Here is a 22,526-nt window from a genome sequence, read left to right on the forward strand (position 1 = left end):
ACGGGCAGTGGACTGGTGCCGGGAGCGCGCCTCCGGGGGCGGGGCCGAGCGAGCGCGAGCGCGAGCGTGCGCAGTGGCACTCGGGCCTCGGCTCGCGCTACGCAGCGCTCGCGCAGGAGGGCGTGGGCTGGCGGCGCCGGGTGCGCGCAGGGAGCGCGCGGCCCCGGGCGAGGGAAGGAGGGGCTGGTGACAGTGCGGAGCCTTTGCCAGCGTCCGCGCCCCGGGAGCGGCCGGACGGAAGAGAAGGTTCGCCAGACGCCGGTCGGCTGCCTGACCCTTCGGACTCAACCCCGAGCCGAGCGGCCGCGGCTTCTGGTTGGTTGAGGAGACGCCTGCGGCCACCTCAGGAAGATGTTTAACGTGGAGTCTGTGGAGCGGGTGGAGCTGTGCGAGAGCCTGCTCACTTGGGTACGTGGTGGGCAGCGGGCCGGTGGGAAAACTCCTCAACCTTTCGTGGACATCGGTGCTCGTCCCGGGGGACGAGCACCCGGGGCGACCTGCCGTCACATCCGGGGCTTGGGACGGGCGGAGCTGAGGAGCCGGTACGGCCGCTTCTACACCCGCGGCCGGGTCAGGGTCAGCAGGGAGCGGCCGGGCTCAAGCAGGCTGGGCCCAGGGTCCAGGAGGAACTTGTCCGGCCTGAGATGTTGGCTGCTGTCCGAGAGGAAACCTGCCCTGTGGGGGCTAATGATGGGGTGCAGGCGACACTGTAATTAGGACTGTTTGCCTTGATGAGGCGCTGGCGTTTCGCTCCCAAGCTCCCAGTGATCCAAAGCGTCGGTTCTGCCTGGGCGCCCGATAGAGGCACTCGGGACCCCTGGTTACGATGCTGCTCGCCTTTGTTGTAGCATTCAGCCAGGATGGAGTGTAGCCCCTTGAGGGATGGATGAAGCCCTGCCCATTGGAAAATAGTACATTGGCAGGGTGGATAGACAAAACATGAAGAATCACTCAGAGGCAAAACATTTAAAACGCGAGATGCATCTCGACTGCTATCAACGATGTGATGGTACTTACAAAAGGAATCAAGATAAAAATTTTGAACTGGCAAAGATTTAGGAATTTAGTAATGGAACTGAAACACATTTTTAAAGCACCATGAGATTCTAATTTGGAATCGGTGAGGGTTAGGGTTATCGAATTTTAAAGTAAATAGGCAGGATTTTTAATGTCAATAGTTACGGTTTAAGCAGCCCTTTTCAATAGCTGGATGATTAACCGTGTTTGTTTCTGGTTTTCATATGCTGGTTGGTGGCAGGTACATGGTATATGCAGAGCCATGGGATAAACCAGAGTCCCATCAGGAACATTCATTTTATTTATTGCTAAAAATGTTACCTGCCCCTTTTAGAAGAGCAGATACGTTTACAGTGGCTCCTATGACACATGTTAATTTTGTTTGCATATTCGGGGGGGGGGGGAGATGGTGGTAATCGGGCATCCTGCATTGTAATCGCAGTGTAGTTCTACCACTAAGCTATTCAACTCCCCAGCTTACTCACTTTAAAGGTAAAAATGCAAATAGCAAAAAATTCTATTGAATAGTATCTTAGGTTAGAGGTTCAGATCCCTGGAAGCTAGCCATCACAGTTTTGTGCAGGAACACTGCCAAGAAGTTTGAGAACTGTTCCCTTAGGTTGGCTGTAATAAATGTAAGAAGAGTAGAACCTACAGATGTGTGTGCATTTGAGATAGGATCTTGCTATGTGGCCCATTTTGACCTCAAACTATGATCTTGAATTTGTAGCAATCAGCCTGCATCACTACACCCAGCTTGAAGTCTTTTATAAACTGGGTATGTCGTGAATCTGATTGTGTCTTTTGAAGCAGCCTGTATACAATGTAGACCTTTATGGTTTGGTTTTGTATTAGATCATTCTTGTCATTTCAGGTCACTGGAAATAATGCATAGTTCACATACTCTGTCAGTCCTAACTTCAAGCCCAAAGATCGGCTTCACAGCTGTGCTTCAAATAGAGAATGGTGATAAGTTACACAGTGGAGCTCCACCTCAGCCAAGTCTCAAACTATTATTTAAACCAGGAAGACTTTCGAAAAGATGGAAAAATGTTTCATGCCCTGTCAGTATATAACAAGCAAGCCCAACAGAATGTGCTTAAAAATTAAACAGTGTCTTTTCTTCCTACCCCCTGAAGCAAAATATATTCCTACCTGATAGGGTAAACAAAACAAAACACAAAAACCTGTGTTATTACATCTGTCGGTCACCTTTTAAAAAATTGTCCTTCGTGTAACTGTGATGTGTGCACGTAGGCACAGTTGGCACCACATGTATGTGGAAGTCAATAGTCAGCTTTTTGGAGTTGATGCCTTTCCATGTTTTCTGAACAACAAACTCAGGTCATAAGTCACCAGATCGGTGTGTAAGCACCTTCACCCCTGAGCCAGTTCAACAGCCTGTTTATTAACAATGATCATTTTATTTTTAAAAATGTAATATTTATTTGTGTGAGGATGTGCACACACATAAATGTATCACAGCCCTTTTGTGGAGGGTATTGAATAACTTAGAGGAGTCAGTTCTCTCTATTTGGGCTCTTTTTATTTTATTGAGAATTGCATATGTGCATTCCTGCATATGCACGTGCATGTGTGTATGTTGGTCAAATTTACTCCTCCCCTCTGGTTCCTCCTGTTCTGCACCACCATTTGTCCCTCCCAAGTTCATATACTGTTTTTCTTTTTAACATATTGAATCCATTTAATGTTGCCAGTATTTATGTGAGTGTATCCACCTTCTAGAGCATGGATAACTTACTAGGTACTGTACAAACCAGAACAAAACAGACTGACTCTCCTCCAGCATCCAGTGGCTCCTCAGCAAAATGATCTCTTCTCCATTCATTCTAGAATTTTGGCTAACTTGATCTTGTGCAGATCTTGAGCACACAGCCTCAGCACAGCCACTGTGAATTCTTAAGTACACCATCCCTGTCATATCCAGAAAATACTTTTTTGCAGCACTCCACAACTTCTGGTTCTTAGAGTCTTTCTGCCTCCTCTTCTGTAGTGTTCTCTTGAGTCTTAAAAGGAAGGGTTGTGATATAGATGTGCCATTAGCATTGAACACTCTACAGTTTCATATTCTCTACTCACCAGTTGTGAGTCTCCATATTAATTGCCCTCTACTACAGAAATAAGCTTCTCTGCTTATTGGGAGGATTGGGAGCTGTGCTATTCAATGGGTACAAAGCTAAGTATTTAGAAGGCAGTTTGAAACTATGTCCATTTAGCAAAGAAATAGTAGGTTCTCTCCTAGAGGGTCTATGACCTACCCAGCATGTCTTCTTGGCCCAGTTAGCAACACAGCATGAATTCTGTCTTGTAGGGTGGGCCTTAGATCCAATAGAAAACAACTGCATACTCCAAAAACACTGATGACACTATTACACCAGTGGCCATAGACCTGCCAGTCCATTGGTTGTTGTAGCTAGCAGGGTTTACAACTGGGTAAAGTGTTCATTTTTCTCTCCCAGCAGCCTACATAGCACCATCCTGCACTATGAAAGCTAGCCAGTGGAGATGAAACTTCCAGGTCAATACCAGCTTGGTTTCTCTATGTCCTACACGGGTTAAGAATGTGGTATCTTTAGCAATAGGGTCCTAATTCCAGTGACAATAACCTGTATTGCTTTATGGACCCATGGGATCCTGCATGCCTTGTAGCTCAAAGACAGGTAACCCAATCCAGTATTGCTCAAGCCCAGTTTCTAGAACTCTGTGAATCATGATGAAATGATTGCATTTTCCCAGGTCTTGGTAATTAGTTTGTTTGTTTTAACAGGCTGAGGATTAAACCTGGGGCGTTGTGCTTTAACTGTACAACTGACCTATATAATTCCAACCAGTTACCCAAGAAACTGGAACATGAGAAAGAAACTAGAGGGGCTGGAGAGATGGCTCCACAGTTAAGAGGGTTCGTTGCCCTTACAGAGGACCTTGTCTGGTTCCTAGAACCCACACAGTGGTCTAAAACCATCTAGAGCCCCAATTCTAGATGATCCAGTACCTTATCTAACCTCCATGGGCACCAGGCATGCATGTGGTGCACATATATACATGCAGGCAAAACGCTCACACACATATACTTAGTTTTAAAAATATATTTAAGGGGTTGGGGAATTAGCTCAGTGGTAGAGTGCTTGCCTAGCAAGCGCAAGGTCCTGGGTTCAGTCCTCAGCTCCGGGAAAAAAAAAACTATATATATATATATAATCTAGAATGCTATCAGACGATGACATAAAACTAGGGGAAAAGAATCGTAGTTGTGGCTCACTTGGAACACAGCAATCTTAGGTGTCCTTATTTTCATACTATGTATGTGGGAGCCTGTGGAATGCAACTAGTATTTAGACTCCCTCCCATTCCGTTCTCCCTCCTTTGCCTAATTCCATTCTACCAACAGATTTGATTCTCTATGGGAGAATAAAGAAATTTGTGAAGTACAAAGGTTTAAAGAACTTGGGAAAAGTCTGAGTAGCATGATGGTTGCTGGCTCTAATAGTAGTTCTCATACACACTCATTGATCAACATCACCTGGAACCTTTATCAGACCAGTTTACTAGACCCCTGTGGCTAGAGTTTCTGGGTCTGGGACAGGATCTGAGATTTGCATTTCTGACATACTCCTAGGCAATGTGTAACCTCAAGACAACATTTGAGAACCATTGCTTTAGAGCAGGGTTTTAAGCTTACTGCTATTTGATATTTTATACTGAATTTTGTAATTGTTAGGTGCACTGCTCTGTGTATTTTAGGGTATTGAGTAGAAGCATTGCTGTCTTCTGTTTACAAATAATAGTACCCTGCTATTCCAGACTCTCCTAGGGAGCAAACTCACTCCTGGTAGAGAACCACTGCCCTAGAGTTGCTGATTCTATGTGATCTCACGATTTACTCTCCTAGTGCTTTTGTTGGACTGGGGAGAAGTTAGAATGTGTTCTCAGAGCTCCTTGAAATTACAAGAAAGATTGTGACCCTCCAGGCAGAATTTATACTTTAACATAGTTAAGAGCAGTTATTTTTCTGTTTTACTGTATTACTATCCTGAAGTGTTACAACTCAGACCTGATAAGTTGATAAGTTTATTAATTGACATCTATGTGTTCTGAAAGCAGAGGTGAGCGTTCTCCAGTTCTCTAACGTACCTATATACCTGAAGGGCTAAAACAGAAAACAATTGTTTAGAAGCTCCTTCCTAAAACTCAGAATGGAAATTTAGCTGAGTCCTAAGAGCAAGGGTGGGGGATGCAGCAGACAACACACCAGATAGTGTTAAATTACTCTCTTTAAAATTCTTTCCGATGGACTATGCACGTACCCCAGTTTGAAGAGTACTTGCCTGGCTTGCACAAAGCCTTGTTTTAGCAGTGTGTAACCAGATGTGGTGGTGCACACTTACAATCTCTAATTCTCCCAGTCAGGAGGTGGAGGCAGGAGGATTGGGGAGTTTTATGTCATCCTTGTTTTTGATAGTGAGCTTCAGGCCATCCTCATATACATGAAATTCTGTCTCTAAATAAATAGAGAAAAATAGACATGAAACTATTTGCTTTTATTGTGTTATTTCTTCTGATTAACCAGAGGCAATTTTGTAATCCTGAGTAGGAATGTAACTCAATACTAGAACACTGGCCTTGCATGGACAAGGTCCTGGGTTCCCTTCCCAGTTTGGCGCAGAAGGGAAAAGAACTTGCATTACCTAACCTTGTCAGGACTTTAGAGGTCTCCAGATGCTAAAATTAGTGCCTGGGTACAAATACATTATTTGATGCATTTGTTAAAATAGATTAACAGATATTAACTTACTTGGACAGATCTGTAATCTCAGCTACTCTTAGTAAGCTGAGGCAGGAGGATTGAAAGTTGAAACTACAGAGTGAGTTCAAGGCTTGCTAGCTTAGCAAGACTCTTGTTGCAGAAAATTTTAAAAAGGCAGGAGAGATTGCTCAGCAGTTAAGAGTACTGGCTGCTCTTCCAAAGGACACAGGTTCAGTTCTGAGCACCTATATTGCAGCTCACAGCTGTCTGTAAGTCCAGTTTTAGAAGATATGATGGCTTCTTTTTTTTTTTTTTTTTTTATTATTAACTTGAGTATTTCTTATATACATTTCAAGTGTTATTCCCTTTCCCGGTTTCCGGACAAACATCACCCTCCCCCCTCCCCTTCCTTATGGGTGTTCCCCTCCCAAACCTCCCCCCATTGCCACCCTCCCCGCATAGTCTAGTTCACTGGGGGTTCAGTCTTAGCAGGACCCAGGGCTTCCCCTTCCACTGGTGCTCTTACTAGGATATTCATTGCTACCTATGGGGACAGAGTCCAGGGTCAGTCCATGTATAGTCTTTAGGTAGTGGCTTAGTCCCTGGAAGCTCTGGTTGCTTGACATTGTTGTACTTTTGGGGTCTCGAGCACCTTCAAGCTCTTCCAGTTCTTTCTCTGATTCCTTCAACGGGGGACCTATTCTCAGTTCAGTGGTTTGCTGCTGGCATTCGCCTCTGTATTTGCTGTATTCTGGCTGTGTCTCTCAGGAGCGATCTACATCCGGCTCCTGTCGGTCTGCACTTCTTTGCTTCATCCATCTTGTCTAATTGGGTGGCTGTATATGTATGGGCCACCTGTGGGGCAGGCTCTGAATGGGTGTTCCTTCAGTCTCTGTTTTAATCTTTGCCTCTCCCTTCCCTGCCAAGGGTATTCTTTTTCCTCATTTAAAGAAGGAGTGAAGCATTCACATTTTGATCATCCGTCTTGAGTTTCGTTTGTTCTAGGGATCTAGGGTAATTCAAGCATTTGGGCTAATAGCCACTTATCAATGAGTGCATACCATGTATGTCTTTCTGTGAGTGGGTTAGCTCACTCAGGATGATATTTTCCAGTTCCAACCATTTGCCTACGAATTTCATAAACTCGTTGTTTTTGATAGCTGAGTAATATTCCATTGTGTAGATGTACCACATTTTCTGTATCCATTCCTCTGTTGAAGGGCATCTGGGTTCTTTCCAGTTTCTGGCTATTATAAATAAGACTGCGATGAACATAGTGGAGCACGTGTCTCTTTTATATGTTGAGGCATCTTTTGGGTATATGCCCAAGAGAGGTATGGCTGGATCCTCAGGCAGTTCAATGTCCAATTTTCTGAGGAACCTCCAGACTGATTTCCAGAATGGTTTTACCAGTCTGCAATCCCACCAACAATGGAGGAGTGTTCCTCTTTCTCCACATCCTCGCCAGCATCTGCTGTCACCTGAGTTTTTGATCTTAGCCATTCTCACTGGTGTGAGGTGAAATCTCAGGGTTGTTTTGATTTGCATTTCCCTTATGACTAAAGATGTTGAACATTTCTTTAGGTGTTTCTCAGCCATTCGGCATTCCTCAGCTGTGAATTCTTTGTTTAGCTCTGAACCCCATTTTTTAATAGGGTTATTTGTTTCCCTGCGGTCTAACTTCTTGAGTTCTTTGTATATTTTGGATATAAGGCCTCTATCTGTTATAGGATTGGTAAAGATCTTTTCCCAATCTGTTGGTTGCCGTTTTGTCCTAACCACAGTGTCCTTTGCCTTACAGAAGCTTTGCAGTTTTATGAGATCCCATTTGTCGATTCTTGATCTTAGAGCATAAGCCATTGGTGTTTTGTTCAGGAAATTTTTTCCAGTGCCCATGTGTTCCAGATGCTTTCCTAGTTTTTCTTCTATTAGTTTGAGTGTGTCTGGTTTGATGTGGAGGTCCTTGATCCACTTGGACTTAAGCTTTGTACAGGGTGATAAGCATGGATCGATCTGCATTCTTCTACATGTTGCCCTCCAGTTGAACCAGCACCATTTGCTGAAAATGCTATCTTTTTTCCATTGGATGGTTTTGGCTCCTTTGTCAAAAATCAAGTGACCATAGGTGTGTGGGTTCATTTCTGGGTCTTCAATTCTATTCCATTGGTCTATCTGTCTGTCTCTGTACCAATACCATGCAGTTTTTATCACTATTGCTCTGTAATACTGCTTGAGTTCAGGGATAGTGATTCCCCCTGAAGTCCTCTTATTGTTGAGGATAGCTTTAGCTAGATATGATGGCTTCTAAAAGCACTGAATGCACAGAGTGCACAGACATAAATCTGTGCAAAACATTCCTACTCATTAAAAAAGTCAGAATTTTTTTTTTTTTTGGTTCTTTTTTTCGGAGCTGGGGACCGAACCCAGGGCCTTGCGCTTCCTAGGTAAGCGCTCTACCACTGAGCTAAATCCCCAGCCCCAAAGTCAGAATTTTAAATGAAATAGGAGTATAGGTCTGCAATTGAGTTTAAGTATGTTCAAGACTCTGGGTTCAATATCCCAGCAAAACACACACACACACACACACACACACACACACACACACACACACACACACAGAGAGAGAGAGAGAGAGACAGAGACAGAGAGACAGAGACAGAGAGAGACAGAGATTGATTGATTGATTGATTGATTGATTAAGAAATTTTAGTTTCTGAAACACAATGTGGGGATTATGTATGATTCACTTGGTGGAATTAAGAAATATGTCTCGGGGCTGGGGATTTAGCTCAGTGGTAGAGCGCTTACCGAGGAAGCGCAAGGCCCTGGGTTCGGTCCCCAGCTCCAAAAAAAAAAAAAAAAAAAAAAAAAAAAAGAAATATGTCTCAAAAAACGAAAACTTCCTAGATGATTGAATGCACACCTAGGTTAGAAACCACTAATATTAATACCCTCCCACGCTTTATATGAAAAAAGATATTAAAAGAGATGAGGTAAAATACCCCAGGGTATATGGTAAATTAGAAGTAAACGAGGGATTGGAATTGATTCATTATGTTTCAAGCATTGTTCATTGAACTTAACCGTTAAGCCCATCATTTTGAGGTGGTATACCTGATGAGTGAGGTGTGATATGTGATTGGCACTGTTTGGTGTTCTCTCTCTCTCTCTCTCTCTCTCTCTCTCTCTCTCTCTCTCTGTGTGTGTGTGTGTGTGTGTGTGTGTGTGTGTGTGTGTGTGTGTGTGTGTATACACACACACAAAAACCAGATTGCTTTTAAATGGGCCATTCATTTAGCACCTATAAAATGAAAACAGGTGCTTTCTTTTCTTTAACTTAACCAGTGTGGAGGTAGTTGCAGATAAACTAAAGTTTAAATTGAGGCCTGAGATGATGCCCACTGGTTTCATTTGTGCCCTTTATTCATTTTCTTAGTTTCCCCCACCCCATGGAGTCTCACTATATTTCAGGGCTACAATTGAATTTAGAATCCTCTTGCTTCAGCCTACTCAGTAACTGGAACTAAAAGTGTGTGCTACCATATGCCTGGCTTATTTGCTAAACTTTTAAAAATCAAACTCTGCATGTATTTAAGTTAGGATCTCCTTAGCGCCCAAGTCCTTGTCTGATTAAAAACTACTGTCTATAAGTGCCTGTGACATAATTCTCTCAGCCTCTGCTACCGTAGTCATCCTTACCTGAAAGACATTTACCTATATAAAATAGGAAGTTATAACTGTACTGTTAATAGATATTTTCTCAGCACTTAGGAGTAGAGTCAGGAGAATCAGGAGCTCAAGGTCACCGTGACCTCTGATACATAATGAGTTGGAGGGTAGCCTGAGCTACATGAGACTCTGACTTTTATGGATGGTATAGTGCAAAGAAGTAGATATTGACCCATTTTTATCAACAACAAATTGCTTCATGATTTATTTGGCAGTGTATATTTAAAAGACGTTTTAAATGAACATATACTTTAATGCAGCTTTTTTCCCCTAACCCAATAATAAAAAAGATAGGCAGTCACTTGCTTGTTATGTCTTGTTTCCATTGATTCTTTCTGGGTGAGCCTTGTCAGTGTTACAGACTGCCACAGTCTGTAACACTTTCCCTCGTGTTTCCTTCAGAGTGTATCCAGTTTGGTTTGAACAGTTCAGATGTTACTTTTTTGCTTGAAGTCCTTTACTTACAAACTATGGCTACTCTTAGGATAAATTCCAATGTGGCCTATTGAGTCTTGCCTAGCAATACTTCTTTCTTAATTCTGTCTTTCACATATTTTATATCCCTCACTGTTCCATTTCTTCCTATAATTTCCACCTATCCATACCAGGCTTTGTCTCATCCCTTCAACAAATTTGTCAGTTGAGATCTTTGTCCATACAATCCACAATACTTTACCACCTAAAAAGCTCTGTACCAGGTTGGCCTTTATCTGTCTATCTCAGTGATTTACTTCCTTTTAAATCCAGGCTGGACTCCTGGTTATCACTGTAAGCTGCACTTGTTTTCTTTTTTGGTCTCAGGTGGCCTTACCTTCACTTTCTAAGTGCTAGAATTACAGGTGTGTGTCCCTAAGCCCTGCTTAGTTTCATCTCATAAATTTCTCTTAACTAATACAGAGTTAGCTGTGATTCTCTATATATTTGAAATTAAAATGAGTTGAGTATCCAACGTAATATTGACATTATATGATATGAATTCTATATCCATATATGTTTGCTGTTGAGAACTAGGAATCTCAACCTGGCTTGACTTAAGTAATGAATTTATTCTGCATAATAAAAGACTCTAATTTTTAAGTTCAGTGGGTAATGTTGATCTCAAAGACTTAATTCTTTCTATCCCTCCTCTCCATCTTCCATTGCCAATTACATAGCCCTTAAGACTTACTTCTGGCCTGGTGGGATGGCTCAGTCAATAAAGTCTCATGTTGCTTGGACCCACATGATAGAAGCCCCTACATTGACCTCCACATGCATACTGTGACACAAACACCTGCACTCACACATGCACTCATACAATAATAATAAAATGATAAAGAAATTATTCTTTAAGTAATGTTTGCTACAGTAACTGATGCAACACAAAAGTTCACATTAATAAGAAATTGATCCTGCTCTCCAACAAATACCTCTTTGGTCTATACTGTCCCTTTTTATTCTTGAGTCAGATGTCACTGGTAGAGGCACTGAAAACTCTCTAAGAAGATCATCATCTTCTTAGGCTGTCTGTGATCTGTAAGTAATATGATGAGAAGTCAGCCAATGTCTCCTTTACCTATATGTGAAGAAATTTATGATTATCTTTTAAATTTGTTTTCAATTCCCAAGATGAGATAATCAAATGAATGTAAAAACCTTAAAAATCTTAATATAGTTCGTTAACCATTAGATCTTTTCTTCTTTCAGATCCAGACCTTTAATGTGGATACACCATGCCAGACGGTGGAAGACTTAACAAATGGGGTTGTGATGTCCCAGGTTCTTCAGAAGATGTAAGAATAAATTGTTTGTCTTTGTATATGGTCTTATGGATAAACCTTTCTTTGAAAAGGATGTAAAAAGTTAGTGTGAGAGTTCGTTTTTTATCACTGATATAATGAGACAATTCATATGAAGGAAAGGTTAGTTTTGGTTTATAGTTTGGGATATTTCAGCTGTTTGCTCTTGGGCCTCTGACAAGGCAGCGTTGATGGGAGCATCGATGGAAGCAACTTCCCTCACAGCAGTCAAGCCACAAATCAGGGGCTGTAGAGATGGGTTAGTGGTTAAGAGCACTTGTTCTCCTGCAGAGGGCCCAGGTTTGGGTCCTAGCTCTTGCATAGTGGCCCATAGCCATTGATAACTCCAGTTCCAAGGAATCTAGTGCCCGATTCTGGCCTCCCAGGCACCAGGCATGCACATGGTACACATACTTATATTCAAGCAAGACATTCATAGGGTGAAATAAAGGAAATTTTTAAAGAAGAAGAAGCAAAACAGTATTTTTAGAGGCTCTTAAGAAGTTGCTTAAAGGGCGATCCCTCAGTAATCTTGTTTCCTCTTAAGTAGGCCTTTCTTTATAAAGGGTCTACCGTCTCTCAGCAGTCACAAGCAGGGGCCAAAACTCTACGTGCACCTTTGGAGATCATTTCAGATATAAACTACAGCAAACTTTTCATAAACTGGGGTTGCCTGTGAAATGAGAAGAGTAACCGCAATGGGGTTTTAATGGCATGTGCCTACTTACTCAGTATAGACTGGTTGCAAGTTTAGTCAGGATGGTGGTTGTTATGCTACCTTAGGTTGATGACTAGATTTTGTCATTATAAGACAAACTGAGAATCCTGTGTCTTGTAGAATACCATTGTAATCTTAACACTGAGATCTCTGACCATCAGTGTGGTATAGCAATTTCGTATGTATAGTCTCTGTTCCCTTAACTCTCTGAATTGTCCTCTGAACTATGTAATGTCTCATGTGGTATTTGGTTATTGCTTATGACCATCTCTGTCCCTGGAAACACACAGTCCAAGTTGGTTAAGTTTTATGAAGAGCCAAGAAACTGGCTTTCTCTCTTTTTTCTCTCTCTTTCTCCTAGCAACAACAACAACAACAACAAAATGCTTGTTTGTTTGTTTTTTATTTGAACTGAAATTACCATTTTTTGCGGTTTTAAAGAGGTCACATATCAATAACTCTCTGATTCAATATGTTGTTTGTAGGTGCTCATGACTAAAAGAATGAATCTTTATTTGAGATATATACAATGTATTTGATTATTTTTAACTAAATATTTTGAAAACATAATATAAAGTCCACTATCAACTTTTGACTTAGGATCTTTCCTTTTCTTTCCTTTTCTTCTTAAGATAAAGTCTCACTGTGGAGCTCTGACTGGCCTGGAACTTGCTATGAGGAGCAGATTGCCTTGAGTTTACAGAGTTCTGTCTTGTCTCTGCTTCCTGAGGCTGTGAATAGAGATGTGCCCCAACATGCTTGGCCCAGGAATTTTTTATTTATTTAAAGCATTATGGGTGAATTGGGTTCAACAGGATTTTTAGATGGATTTATACTTTGAAGCCCCAAGTTCTTGTCAGCTGATATTAAAAGATTTATATGTGATCCATGGGGTTTTTCTGTAGTTCTATTGAAAATCAGTATCATTTTTAAGTGAAATCTTTGTATTACTATCTTCCATGAGTTTATATGAGTCAGACATGTGAGAAGTTGCTAAATGTTTCAAAGAAACTTCTATGTGTATTGAGAATATGAATATGTGTTTGAAAACTTTAATTTTTTCTTTCTTCATAACTTAGCATACATGCTTCTGTTTTCAGGCTATGGGCACACGTTTTTAATTTAATGAAACTCAAAAAGGTTCATTTGAAACCTGAACAGCTCTGCTTCTAGCTCCCTAAGTATGGCATTCTTTTTTTTTTAAAGATCTATTTATTTTTTTATATATAAATACACTGCACCTGTCTTCAGACACACCAGAAGAGTACATCAGATCTCATTTACAGATGGTTGTGAGCCACCATGTGGTTGCCAGGATTTGAACTCAGGACCTTTGGAAGAGCAGCAAGTACTCTTAACCACTGAGCCATCTCTCCAGCCCAAGTATGACATTCTTTTGAGACAGTGAGAATTAGAATTGATTATGCTGTCAGACCTATGATTTTCTTGCCTGTTTGTTTCACTTGGTTTGAGACAGGGTTTTGGTACTTAGTCCTGACTGTCCTGGAACTCACTATATGGACCGGGCTTGCCTTGAACTCACGGAGATCCACTGGCCTCTATTTCCTGAGTGCTGAAACTAAAGGTGTGCACTACACACCTAGCAGGACCTGTGACACTTGGCCTACACTCAAGTGCCTAGAAACGAACAGTTTATATGTTGCCCTGATCTGAATTTATGTTCCTTTCGCATTTGATTTTTTTTTAGCTTCTATTGTGTATATTCTTTGTTTGTAGTAGTATATTATATGTTCACCCCTTATACCTTCCTGCCCTCTAATTTCTCACCATTCTCCCTCCCACTAATGCCCTAGACAGTTTTACCTTTACTGCTGTGTCTCTATACTCTATATGCATGATTAGGAACCAAAGGAAGGAAACAGAAATATTTGTCCTTCTGATGTTGATTTAACCCATTTTCTCCAGTTGCAGCTATTTTTCTATTAATGACATAGCTTCATTATTCTTCATGCTGAAAACTAATTCCATTATGTATACACCACGCTTTCTTTTTGTTAGATGTTGTAAGTATAACTTTTTCTTTCATTTTTGAGATCATACTATAATGACATCGTTTCTCCCTTCCCTTTCCTCCCTCCAAACCCTTCCATATATGCCTCCTTACTCTCTTTCAAATTAAATTGGGTTCTTTTTCATTACTGTTGTTACATTCATATATGGATGTATACGTACATCTATATTCATAAACATAACTTGCTTTGTATACCTAATGTTACTTGTATATATGTCTTCAGGGCTGACCATTTGCTATTGGATAGTCAATGTATTTATAACACATTTTCGTTACCCAAGGTTGGATCTATAACTTAGCTATTTGAGTAGTGTTGTAATAAACAGTGATGTAGAAGTATCTCTGTGATGTGTTGATGAGTTCTTCCCTGGGGAAGTCCAGATGGTCGTATGGAGATGTATTTTTAGTGTTTTGAAACCTGTGTGCTGATTCTAACAGTGACTGTGATAGTTTGCCCACCAGCAATGTGTAAGCTGCCGTTTGTCCACATCTTGGCCAGCATTTGTTATTTTTCTTTTTTTGGGGGGGGGTTTATTTTATACATGCATGTCCATGTGTATATGGGTGGGTCCCAAAAGAACCTGTAAGCAGGCCTCAGGTCCTTTGGAGCTGGAGTTACAGGTTTAACTCCACATCCACTTTATGTGGATGCTAGGATGTAAACTCTGATCTTCCGATAAGGCAGTAAGTGCTCTGAAGGGTTGAACCATTTCACCAGCCCTGTTTTTCTTTTTAATATTTTTTCAACAAAATTTTACTTTAAATTACAAAGTCTGCTATTCTAATAAGTTCATTTCCCCAGAATGAAGATACTTCTATGATATTAATAAACAACTGCATGCATTGCTCACATTTTTAATAATTTTTACACATGTGCGTGTGTGTGTGTGTGTGTGTGTGTGTGTGTGTGTACACATGTGCTGTATGCCACATATATGCCATGTGCCATGGTGCATATGTGGAAATCAGAGGACAATTTTGGGAGTCTGTTCTCTCTTTCCACCTGGAATTAAGGCTGTTAGACTTCCACAGCAAATGCTTGTACCCACTGAGCCAGCTCCCTGGCCCTACCACATTTGTTAAAGTGTTTAAGAAAAGGGTCGTATTAAATAACTGTCTTAAGTAAAATTAAACCTTAATAACATAAAAAGAAACCACTTCTAGTGTAATAATTTAAGCATGAGTATATTCTATGATCATACTTAAAACATGACCTTTCAACTTTGTATTAACATTGGTTCATTTAAAGACAAAACCAGAAAGTCTTACGTGTCTTCAGTTTCTAGCACAGTAGTAACAAACTGTGTTTTCTTTGACACATCACACGCCCACATCTTCCTTATCTTTAATGCTACCCTATGGTTGCCAAAGTGGAAACTGTTTGCTGTTTGGCATTCTAAGAACTAGTTCAGCAAGGAGACGGTCCATTTTGTTGTTTTCACAAGGCACACAACACCAGAACACAAAGTCTAGAATGCTTAGCTCTGCCCCACTTACCTAAGTGATTCAGGATCAGAATGTTGTTTCCTATTTCTATTCAAATTATAAGTTATTTTTCATGGATTTCAGTAAAGACAGCCTCAAAAGAAAGTATTGTTGACTTTCATTTAAATTAAACAAAATAAAATATGTCTATTTTCTAGAGTGGGTTTTATACCTGCTGAAGGAGACTTCAGGTCTTACTAAAACACCTGTTTAGAGGTTTGTTTTCCTGGCCAATGAGTCATTTAGTTAGGATGGCAAAGAATAATTATGTAGATTTCTTAATTACTATGTTGAATTGGCACTGGCATCCTCTCATTAGTTGTTACTTGTGGTCTGCACGTCACTAAAATAGACAGCTTTCATTCTGATAACTTTATGTAGATGCAGTCTTGGAGATGTTGCTTGTTGAAGTCACCAGAAAAAAAGATTACCTTTTAAAAATACTTTTAATTATTTTATTTATTAATATTTAACACACACGCGCGTACGCACATACGCACACACACACACACACACACACACACACACACACAAATACATGCACTCACTTGCGCAATCAGACCACAGTATGCATGTAATATCAGAGAACAGTTTTAGAAGCCAAGATCAAGTTCAAGTCATCAGGTTTGCACAGCAGTCATCTTTACCCTTTGAGCAATCCCACCAACTTAGTTACTTTTGAATACTGATAATTTACACAGAACTGTCTTAGTTACTTTTCTGTTGCTGTGAAGACACACCATGGCCATAGCTCTTTTAAAAGACAGCATTTAGTTGAGGGCTCGCTCCAGTTTCAGAGGGTGAGTTCATGACCATCGTGGTGGGGAGTGTGATGGCAGGCACCTGGCTTTGGAGCAGTATCTGAGAGCTTAAATTTTGTCTGCAAGTAGGAGGCAGAGAGAGACTGGGGCGTGACAAAGCCCCAAAGCCATCTAGAGACACACTCCTCCAACAGCGCCATACCTCCTAATCCTTCCCAAACGCTTCCACCAGCTGGAACCAAGCACTCAAATATATGAGCCTACGGGGGTCTTATTCAAACCACCACATTAAATTTTTCCACACTGAACACTTATGATTAGAAACTATCCCTAAGAAAGGCCAAAGTTTTAATTATTCCATGTCATGCCTGTTGTACTGGAATAATTTAAGAAAGAACCCCTACAAAGTCCCTTCCCAAAAAAAAAAAAAAAAAAAAAAGCATGGTTTTAGCATAACCCGTATCATTCATAGATCTGCCTAAGCAAAGAGTCATTTTAGTGAGTAAGAGCAGTTCTATGTGAGAAGGCGTAGAACACTAAGCTCCAGGAGCTCCGTCCTCCATGGCACCCCATCACATAAGTTAATACAGAGGAGTAGTTTGCTTTTAATTCTGTAATCTGAAGCATTTTAATTATATGTACACATTCTTGTTTTTGTTTTTTGTTTGGTTGGTTTGGGCTTTTTTGCAAAAACTCAGCATTAGGTAATAGCAGTGGATTACTATAGTAACATTCCTTTTTGTACTCACTAACCCTATGAACTATTCTGTCTTTCTGTTATTTCATTCTATTATTCTATTATTTTATTCTATTATTTTGAGAAATAGGAGAGAAAACCTGTAAGTGGAGTTGAAAAAAATGCAAAGTATTACTACTAGCTCTACTGTTTTACAATGCTTACAAAAAGTAGAATTAACAAATACCCTTCAATATATCCAGGTTCACAAAGTCTCAGGAAAAGCACACGCCAAAGAGTTCTAGGGGGGAAAAAAGAGTTCTAGAAAACTGTAAAAAACGAATACACATTTTCTTTAGGACCTTATGGGAGCACATTTTCAGGACATCGCTAAGTTTCAGTATTAAGAAACTTTCACATCAATTTTATGCTCCAAAAGCTTGCACTGTGGACATAGTTCCCCTCAGATCTCCAACAGAGCTCTTTGTGCACTGTCTTCCTTCAGCCAAGACAGGCACCGTCACTGTAGGACGTCAGGTATGTGCTGCATGCCATACCGTGTGACGTCTTCACCATATATTCACATGAATATAGGTGTTGCCTGCTATGGTCAATGCCCTCTTCTCTATACACCTCTCATCTATATCTTTACCTTCATGAACCCTGCTTTGTTCAGAATTCCTTTAGCTAATGGAATCTGAATTCTGCACTGATTCAAAGAGCAGGGAAGCCCATGAGTGCTGTAGTGTGCAAGTAGCAGCACTTGCAGTCTGATCTGGACTAAAAAGTAAACGTGGAAACCGTGTACTTAGCAGATTAACAGTAATGTCCCTCACACAAAAGAGTGTGTGATACTTAAAGAACCAGCAGGAAATGCTGGATTTGGATTGAGGCTTGGAGTTGTTGATTGTATATTTGGCATTTTGCTGAGCTAGTCTTTTCAAATCCCTTATCTATTTAAGTGGGTCTTTTTCCCCCTCAGTGTTGAACTGCTTCTGTGGTCTTGCTCTGAAATTTACCAAAGAACTAGATAAGAGGTTTGGGTCTTGAGGATATCCAAGATGGCCTGCATCTTTTTGGGATTGGCCATAAGTACATTGAAGGGCTGGAGATATGGTTCAGTGGTTAAGAGCACTGATTGCTTTTCCAGAGGTCCTGAGTTCAATTCCCAGCAACCACATGGTGGCTCACAATCATTAATGGGATCCGATGCCCTCTTCTGGTGTGCTTGACTGAAGAAAGCAACAGTGTACTCACATAAAATAAATAAATACATTTTTATTTTATTTATTTATTTATTTATTTATTTATTTATTTATTTATTTATTTATTTATTGGTTCTTTTTTTCGGAGCTGGGGACCGAACCCAGGGCCTTGCGCTTCCTAGGTAAGTGCTCTACCACTGAGCTAAATCCCCAACCCCATAAATACATTTTTTTTGTTCTTTTTTTTTTTTTTCGGAGCTGGGGACCGAACCCAGGGCCTTGCGCTTCCTAGGTAAGTGCTCTACCACTGAGCTAAATCCCCAGCCCCCCATAAATACATTTTTAAAGCAACAGTGTACTCACATAAAATAAATAAATACATTTTAAAAAAAAAGAAAAAATAAGTACATTGAAAATATAAAATGCCCCAAACTAGATGTTACAACTTTTATGTTATAGGTTTGTCATTGATTTAAGGTTCTCAGATTTACTTCTAAATGTCACCTAATTATGAAGTTGTGTCTCTTCTCCACCAAGAAGCTTCAGTGACACTTAATTTGGCATATAGTTTTCTAAACGAAATAATTTCTCATATTCATTGGAAATCTACAGTAATGTTGTTCCAAAAATTCTTTGAGTATAGGAATAACATCCAAAGGTATGTAAAAAGTTGGTACTTCAGCATATCAGAAGAAATCAGAACTGTTCTAAGCACACACAAAAAGTTTTTTTTACATTCTCCTATTTTCCCACAATTTGAAGCTTTTGTGGAGATTATTTGCCTGTTTAGTATTCTGATGGGGACAGAATCATCAACAGTAAGATTTCTTTTTTTTTTTATTTTATATTTTGGAAAATTTGACCCTTGTCTTTTTCCTCCTAAGTCCATGAGCTGTGAGTCTGCACTGTGGGTCTGAGGAAGCTGCTGCTCCATAGCTCAGAAGCAAGTTGAGCTCCTGCCTCTGCTGTGTTTCTTTATTCTCTGTGCCTTCCTGTTTTGAAAAGGACAAACCTTTTTTTTTTTTTTTCCGGAGCTGGGGACCGAACCCAGGGCCTTGCGCTTCCTAGGTAAGCGCTCTACCACTGAGCTAAATCCCCAGCCCCAGGACAAACCTTTTTAAAACAAGTTAGAAAGACTCCCGAGGAGGGAGGAGTTCCAAAAAGGGTACTTCCGGAGTTCTTTTGCTTTTCCACCATACAAAATTTCTTTCATGGAAACCAGATTTTTGGAAACTTCTGAGCCTTTTCTGTCTCGTGCCCCTCTCCCATGTCTTCTAAAACAGCATTGCTTTCCTCCATGTTCTCTGAGATTTGTTTCTTTTTCTTCACCGTGTTTGTTGTGACACATAGGAAGGCTACTGATTTTTGTGTGAATTTTATTGTCTGCCACTTCACTGATCAGTTCTCACCTAGAATCTTCAGTATATTTTATATAGAATCATATAATCTACAGATAAGAATACTTTACCCCCTTTTTGAATTTTACTTTGTTGAAAATGTTTTTGTATCTTTTGTGTGCAGTTCTCTCTTGTGCCCATGATTCATGAGTTGAGTATTTTTCACAGTCCTATAGATTATAAATGTCTTGTTTATGTTTCCTTATTAATATATCTTTGTCATTATCTCCATCTTTTGAATAGTACCTCTCTCTTGTCTTCAGATTCTGATTCTCTGTCCTTTCTTTTGCCCATTCTGTTGGTAGGGCTCTCCAAGAGCCTTTTCTTTAACTTGCTGAGTTTTCATCCAGTGTTCTGGATATGCGTGTGCATGGGTGTTGCAGTGTTTCTTTTGTTCAGATCCAGCATGGAAGGGAGAAATCTCACAGTGTCCAACCAATCCCTGGACAAAGAACTACAGCCAACTAAAGAATGCTGCAAGTGAGAGAAATAGTCTACCCAGGGACAAATCCCCTGATTGGTTATTTCTTGGTTATTTCATACCAAGTGGTCAGTCCTGAAATCATTCACATACAAGTAACATTAAATGGAGCATATGTTACATATAACATATGTGTAGCAATAACAATTAAAGAAAAAGAGGTCATGAATTCAAGATTGAGCAAAGGGAGATACATAGAAGGTATTGGAGGGAGGTGAAGAGGTGGAAGATAGAATTATATTTTAAAAAATAAAATGAGGGTTGGGGATTTAGCTCAGTGGTAGAGCGCTTGCCTAGCAAGCGCAAGGCCCTGGGTTCAGTCCCCAGCTCCGAAAATAAATAAATAAATAAATAGATAAATAAATAAATAAATAAAATTAATAAAGGGACAATTATGTCATTTTGTTTCTATATACATACTTATAATCATACTTTTGAATGATTTTTCTGAACTTTCTTATATTGAACTATCATTTCTAATGTTAGTACAAGATTAATAAATTTCAAAGAAGTCATACTTTTCATTTTTAATTTTTCATGTTTTTGCTTTGTGATTTGCACATCCGAGATTAAGTTGTTTGGATACTTTTTTAATTACCCTCATTCTTACAGTACATATGTTTCCAGTGTTCAAGAGGGACTAAGCTGTAGCAAAATTTCGACATTCATTCCCTCTCCTAGAGTGTTGTTTAGGATACCATTCTGACTAGGGTGAGGGTAATTGCCAGAGTTTTAAATTTTTATTTCTGTTACCTAAGTGTGTGTGAAAGTTCTTAAAATATTTATTAGCTGTTTGTATTTCTTCCTTTGAAATGTGCCTTTTTTTAATTGATTAGATGGTTTATTATTTTGTTGTGTACGTTTGAGGGTTTTTTGGTTTTTTGGCTTATTTGTTTTGGTTTAGTTTAGTTTTTTGGTTCTTGTTTTGTTTGGTTTTTGTTTTTGTGTGCTTGTGAGCATGCCACTTTATATATGTGTAGGTCAGAGGACAACTTGGAGGATTTGAGTCTTTTCTTCTGCCACATGGAGTCCCTGGCTACATCTTATATGAAGGTTAAAGCAGAAGGAAGGCAACTCCCTTATCATGCCAGTTAGAATTAGAGATTGTCTTTCATTCTCATGAGTTCTTGGAAAATTTAATCGCTTACTTTGACTGATGTATGACTAGATTTTGGGTTGTTCTAGCTGACTAAGCTCAGTCCAGACCAGATCAGGCCTGTTTAAAAAAAATTATCTAGCACTGATGATTTTTTAAAAAACAAAAAGCAACAACAACAAAAAACTCTAAAAGTTTGCTGAAGAAAATGTCGTCTTACCCAGGCTAAGCAGAGGCAAGGGGTCTCTGGGATTTGGAGGTCAGCCAGGACTACATAGTGAGACCCTGTCTCAAAAAACATCTTTTTAAAGAAGAGAATCTAAATACATTCATGTCAGAGCTCATATTAATGAGTAAGTATTTGTAAAGAATGTTACATTACTTTAAAATTTGAGCAGTACAAATAAAATCTACTATTTTTGTTGTTATTGTTGAAAGCAGTTTACTATAAGAAAACAACTTAATTCTGGAATTATGTTAAGGATTAAAGCTAACGTGCTTTTCCTTTATCTGAGTCTTTACAAGTGTTAGTACAGATAAATAAATGTACTGCTGGTTAAGGAGCTGGATTTTAACAGGTGTTAGAGCATAGGTGAATGATTTGTTATTTGTGAAAATATTCCTAATAAGATTTAGTTGTTATTTACCTATCAATACAAAGCCATGATCTTTTAAAGAGTTATAAGGAAGTTGCCTTTATGCTGTTCGATTCTAGCCTAAGACCGTTAATTAGAAATATTTAGAAATTCTCTGGAATTACAAACACATAAACAGCTGGAGACATACATATAGAGTCAAGGTTTATTGCTAGGACAAACTGAATTGGGGAAAAAACAGTAGGAAAGAAAGTTGCAGATGAATATTCTGTTTTGAGACAGGATCAGATTTACCTGAAATTTACTATGTAACCTAGACTGGCCCCAAACTCACTTTCCTTTTACCCCAGCCTCTATCTCCTAAATGGTCCGATTAAAGCTTTGTGCCGCTGTGCCTGATGGTCAGACTATTGTTGGTACGGTCTGCTGAAGTGGTAGATGAGAACCTTACTAAATGCTTGCTGACCACTTTGCATAGATGTATTGGGAAACTCCTGTGGCAGACTTGAGGTACCAGGCGGTATGGCAGTGAATACCGAGTGCCAAGGTCTAACTAACTAGAGGGTACCACGGATGATGTTTTCTTTTTTCCACTTGCACTAGTTTACTGAGATGATTAACCTGAATCTTAGTGTTGTTTGCTAGAATCATATGTTGAGTTCTGCTTATTTGTTTTTAAATAAAGCTTGTTTTCTCAACTCTGCTACTTAACTGTGATTGAACTTGGGGAAACTGCTTCATTTCTAAGTCTGATAGTTCTTACCTCTAACAAGTCTTAAATTTTTAAAGA

The 22,526-nt window shown here is 39.8% G+C and overlaps 2 protein-coding genes across 2 annotated transcripts in view; both read left to right on the forward strand.

The window, feature by feature from the left end:
• Erich1 (glutamate-rich 1) overlaps positions 1–22,526 on the forward strand; it is a gene marked incomplete at its 5' end in the record, with an annotated part of 52,793,804 nt that overhangs the window by 43,139,083 nt on the left and 9,632,195 nt on the right.
• Hook3 (hook microtubule-tethering protein 3) overlaps positions 206–22,526 on the forward strand; it is a 90,307-nt gene continuing 67,986 nt past the window's right edge. The window contains exons 1-2 of one of the 2 annotated variants that reach the window (XR_015639438.1): positions 206–408; positions 11,198–11,283. Coding sequence is in view for 1 of the 2 variants with exons in the window: in NM_001136098.1 (NP_001129570.1) it covers positions 352–408; positions 11,198–11,283 (143 nt within the window). In the remaining variant the exon portion in view is untranslated. 2 annotated transcript variants of the gene reach the window in all.

The sequence above is a fragment of the Rattus norvegicus genome, chromosome 16 (genome assembly GCF_021556685.1).
Source record: "Rattus norvegicus strain SHRSP/BbbUtx chromosome 16, alternate assembly SHRSP_T2T, whole genome shotgun sequence".
Taxonomy (NCBI): Eukaryota; Metazoa; Chordata; class Mammalia; order Rodentia; family Muridae; genus Rattus; species Rattus norvegicus.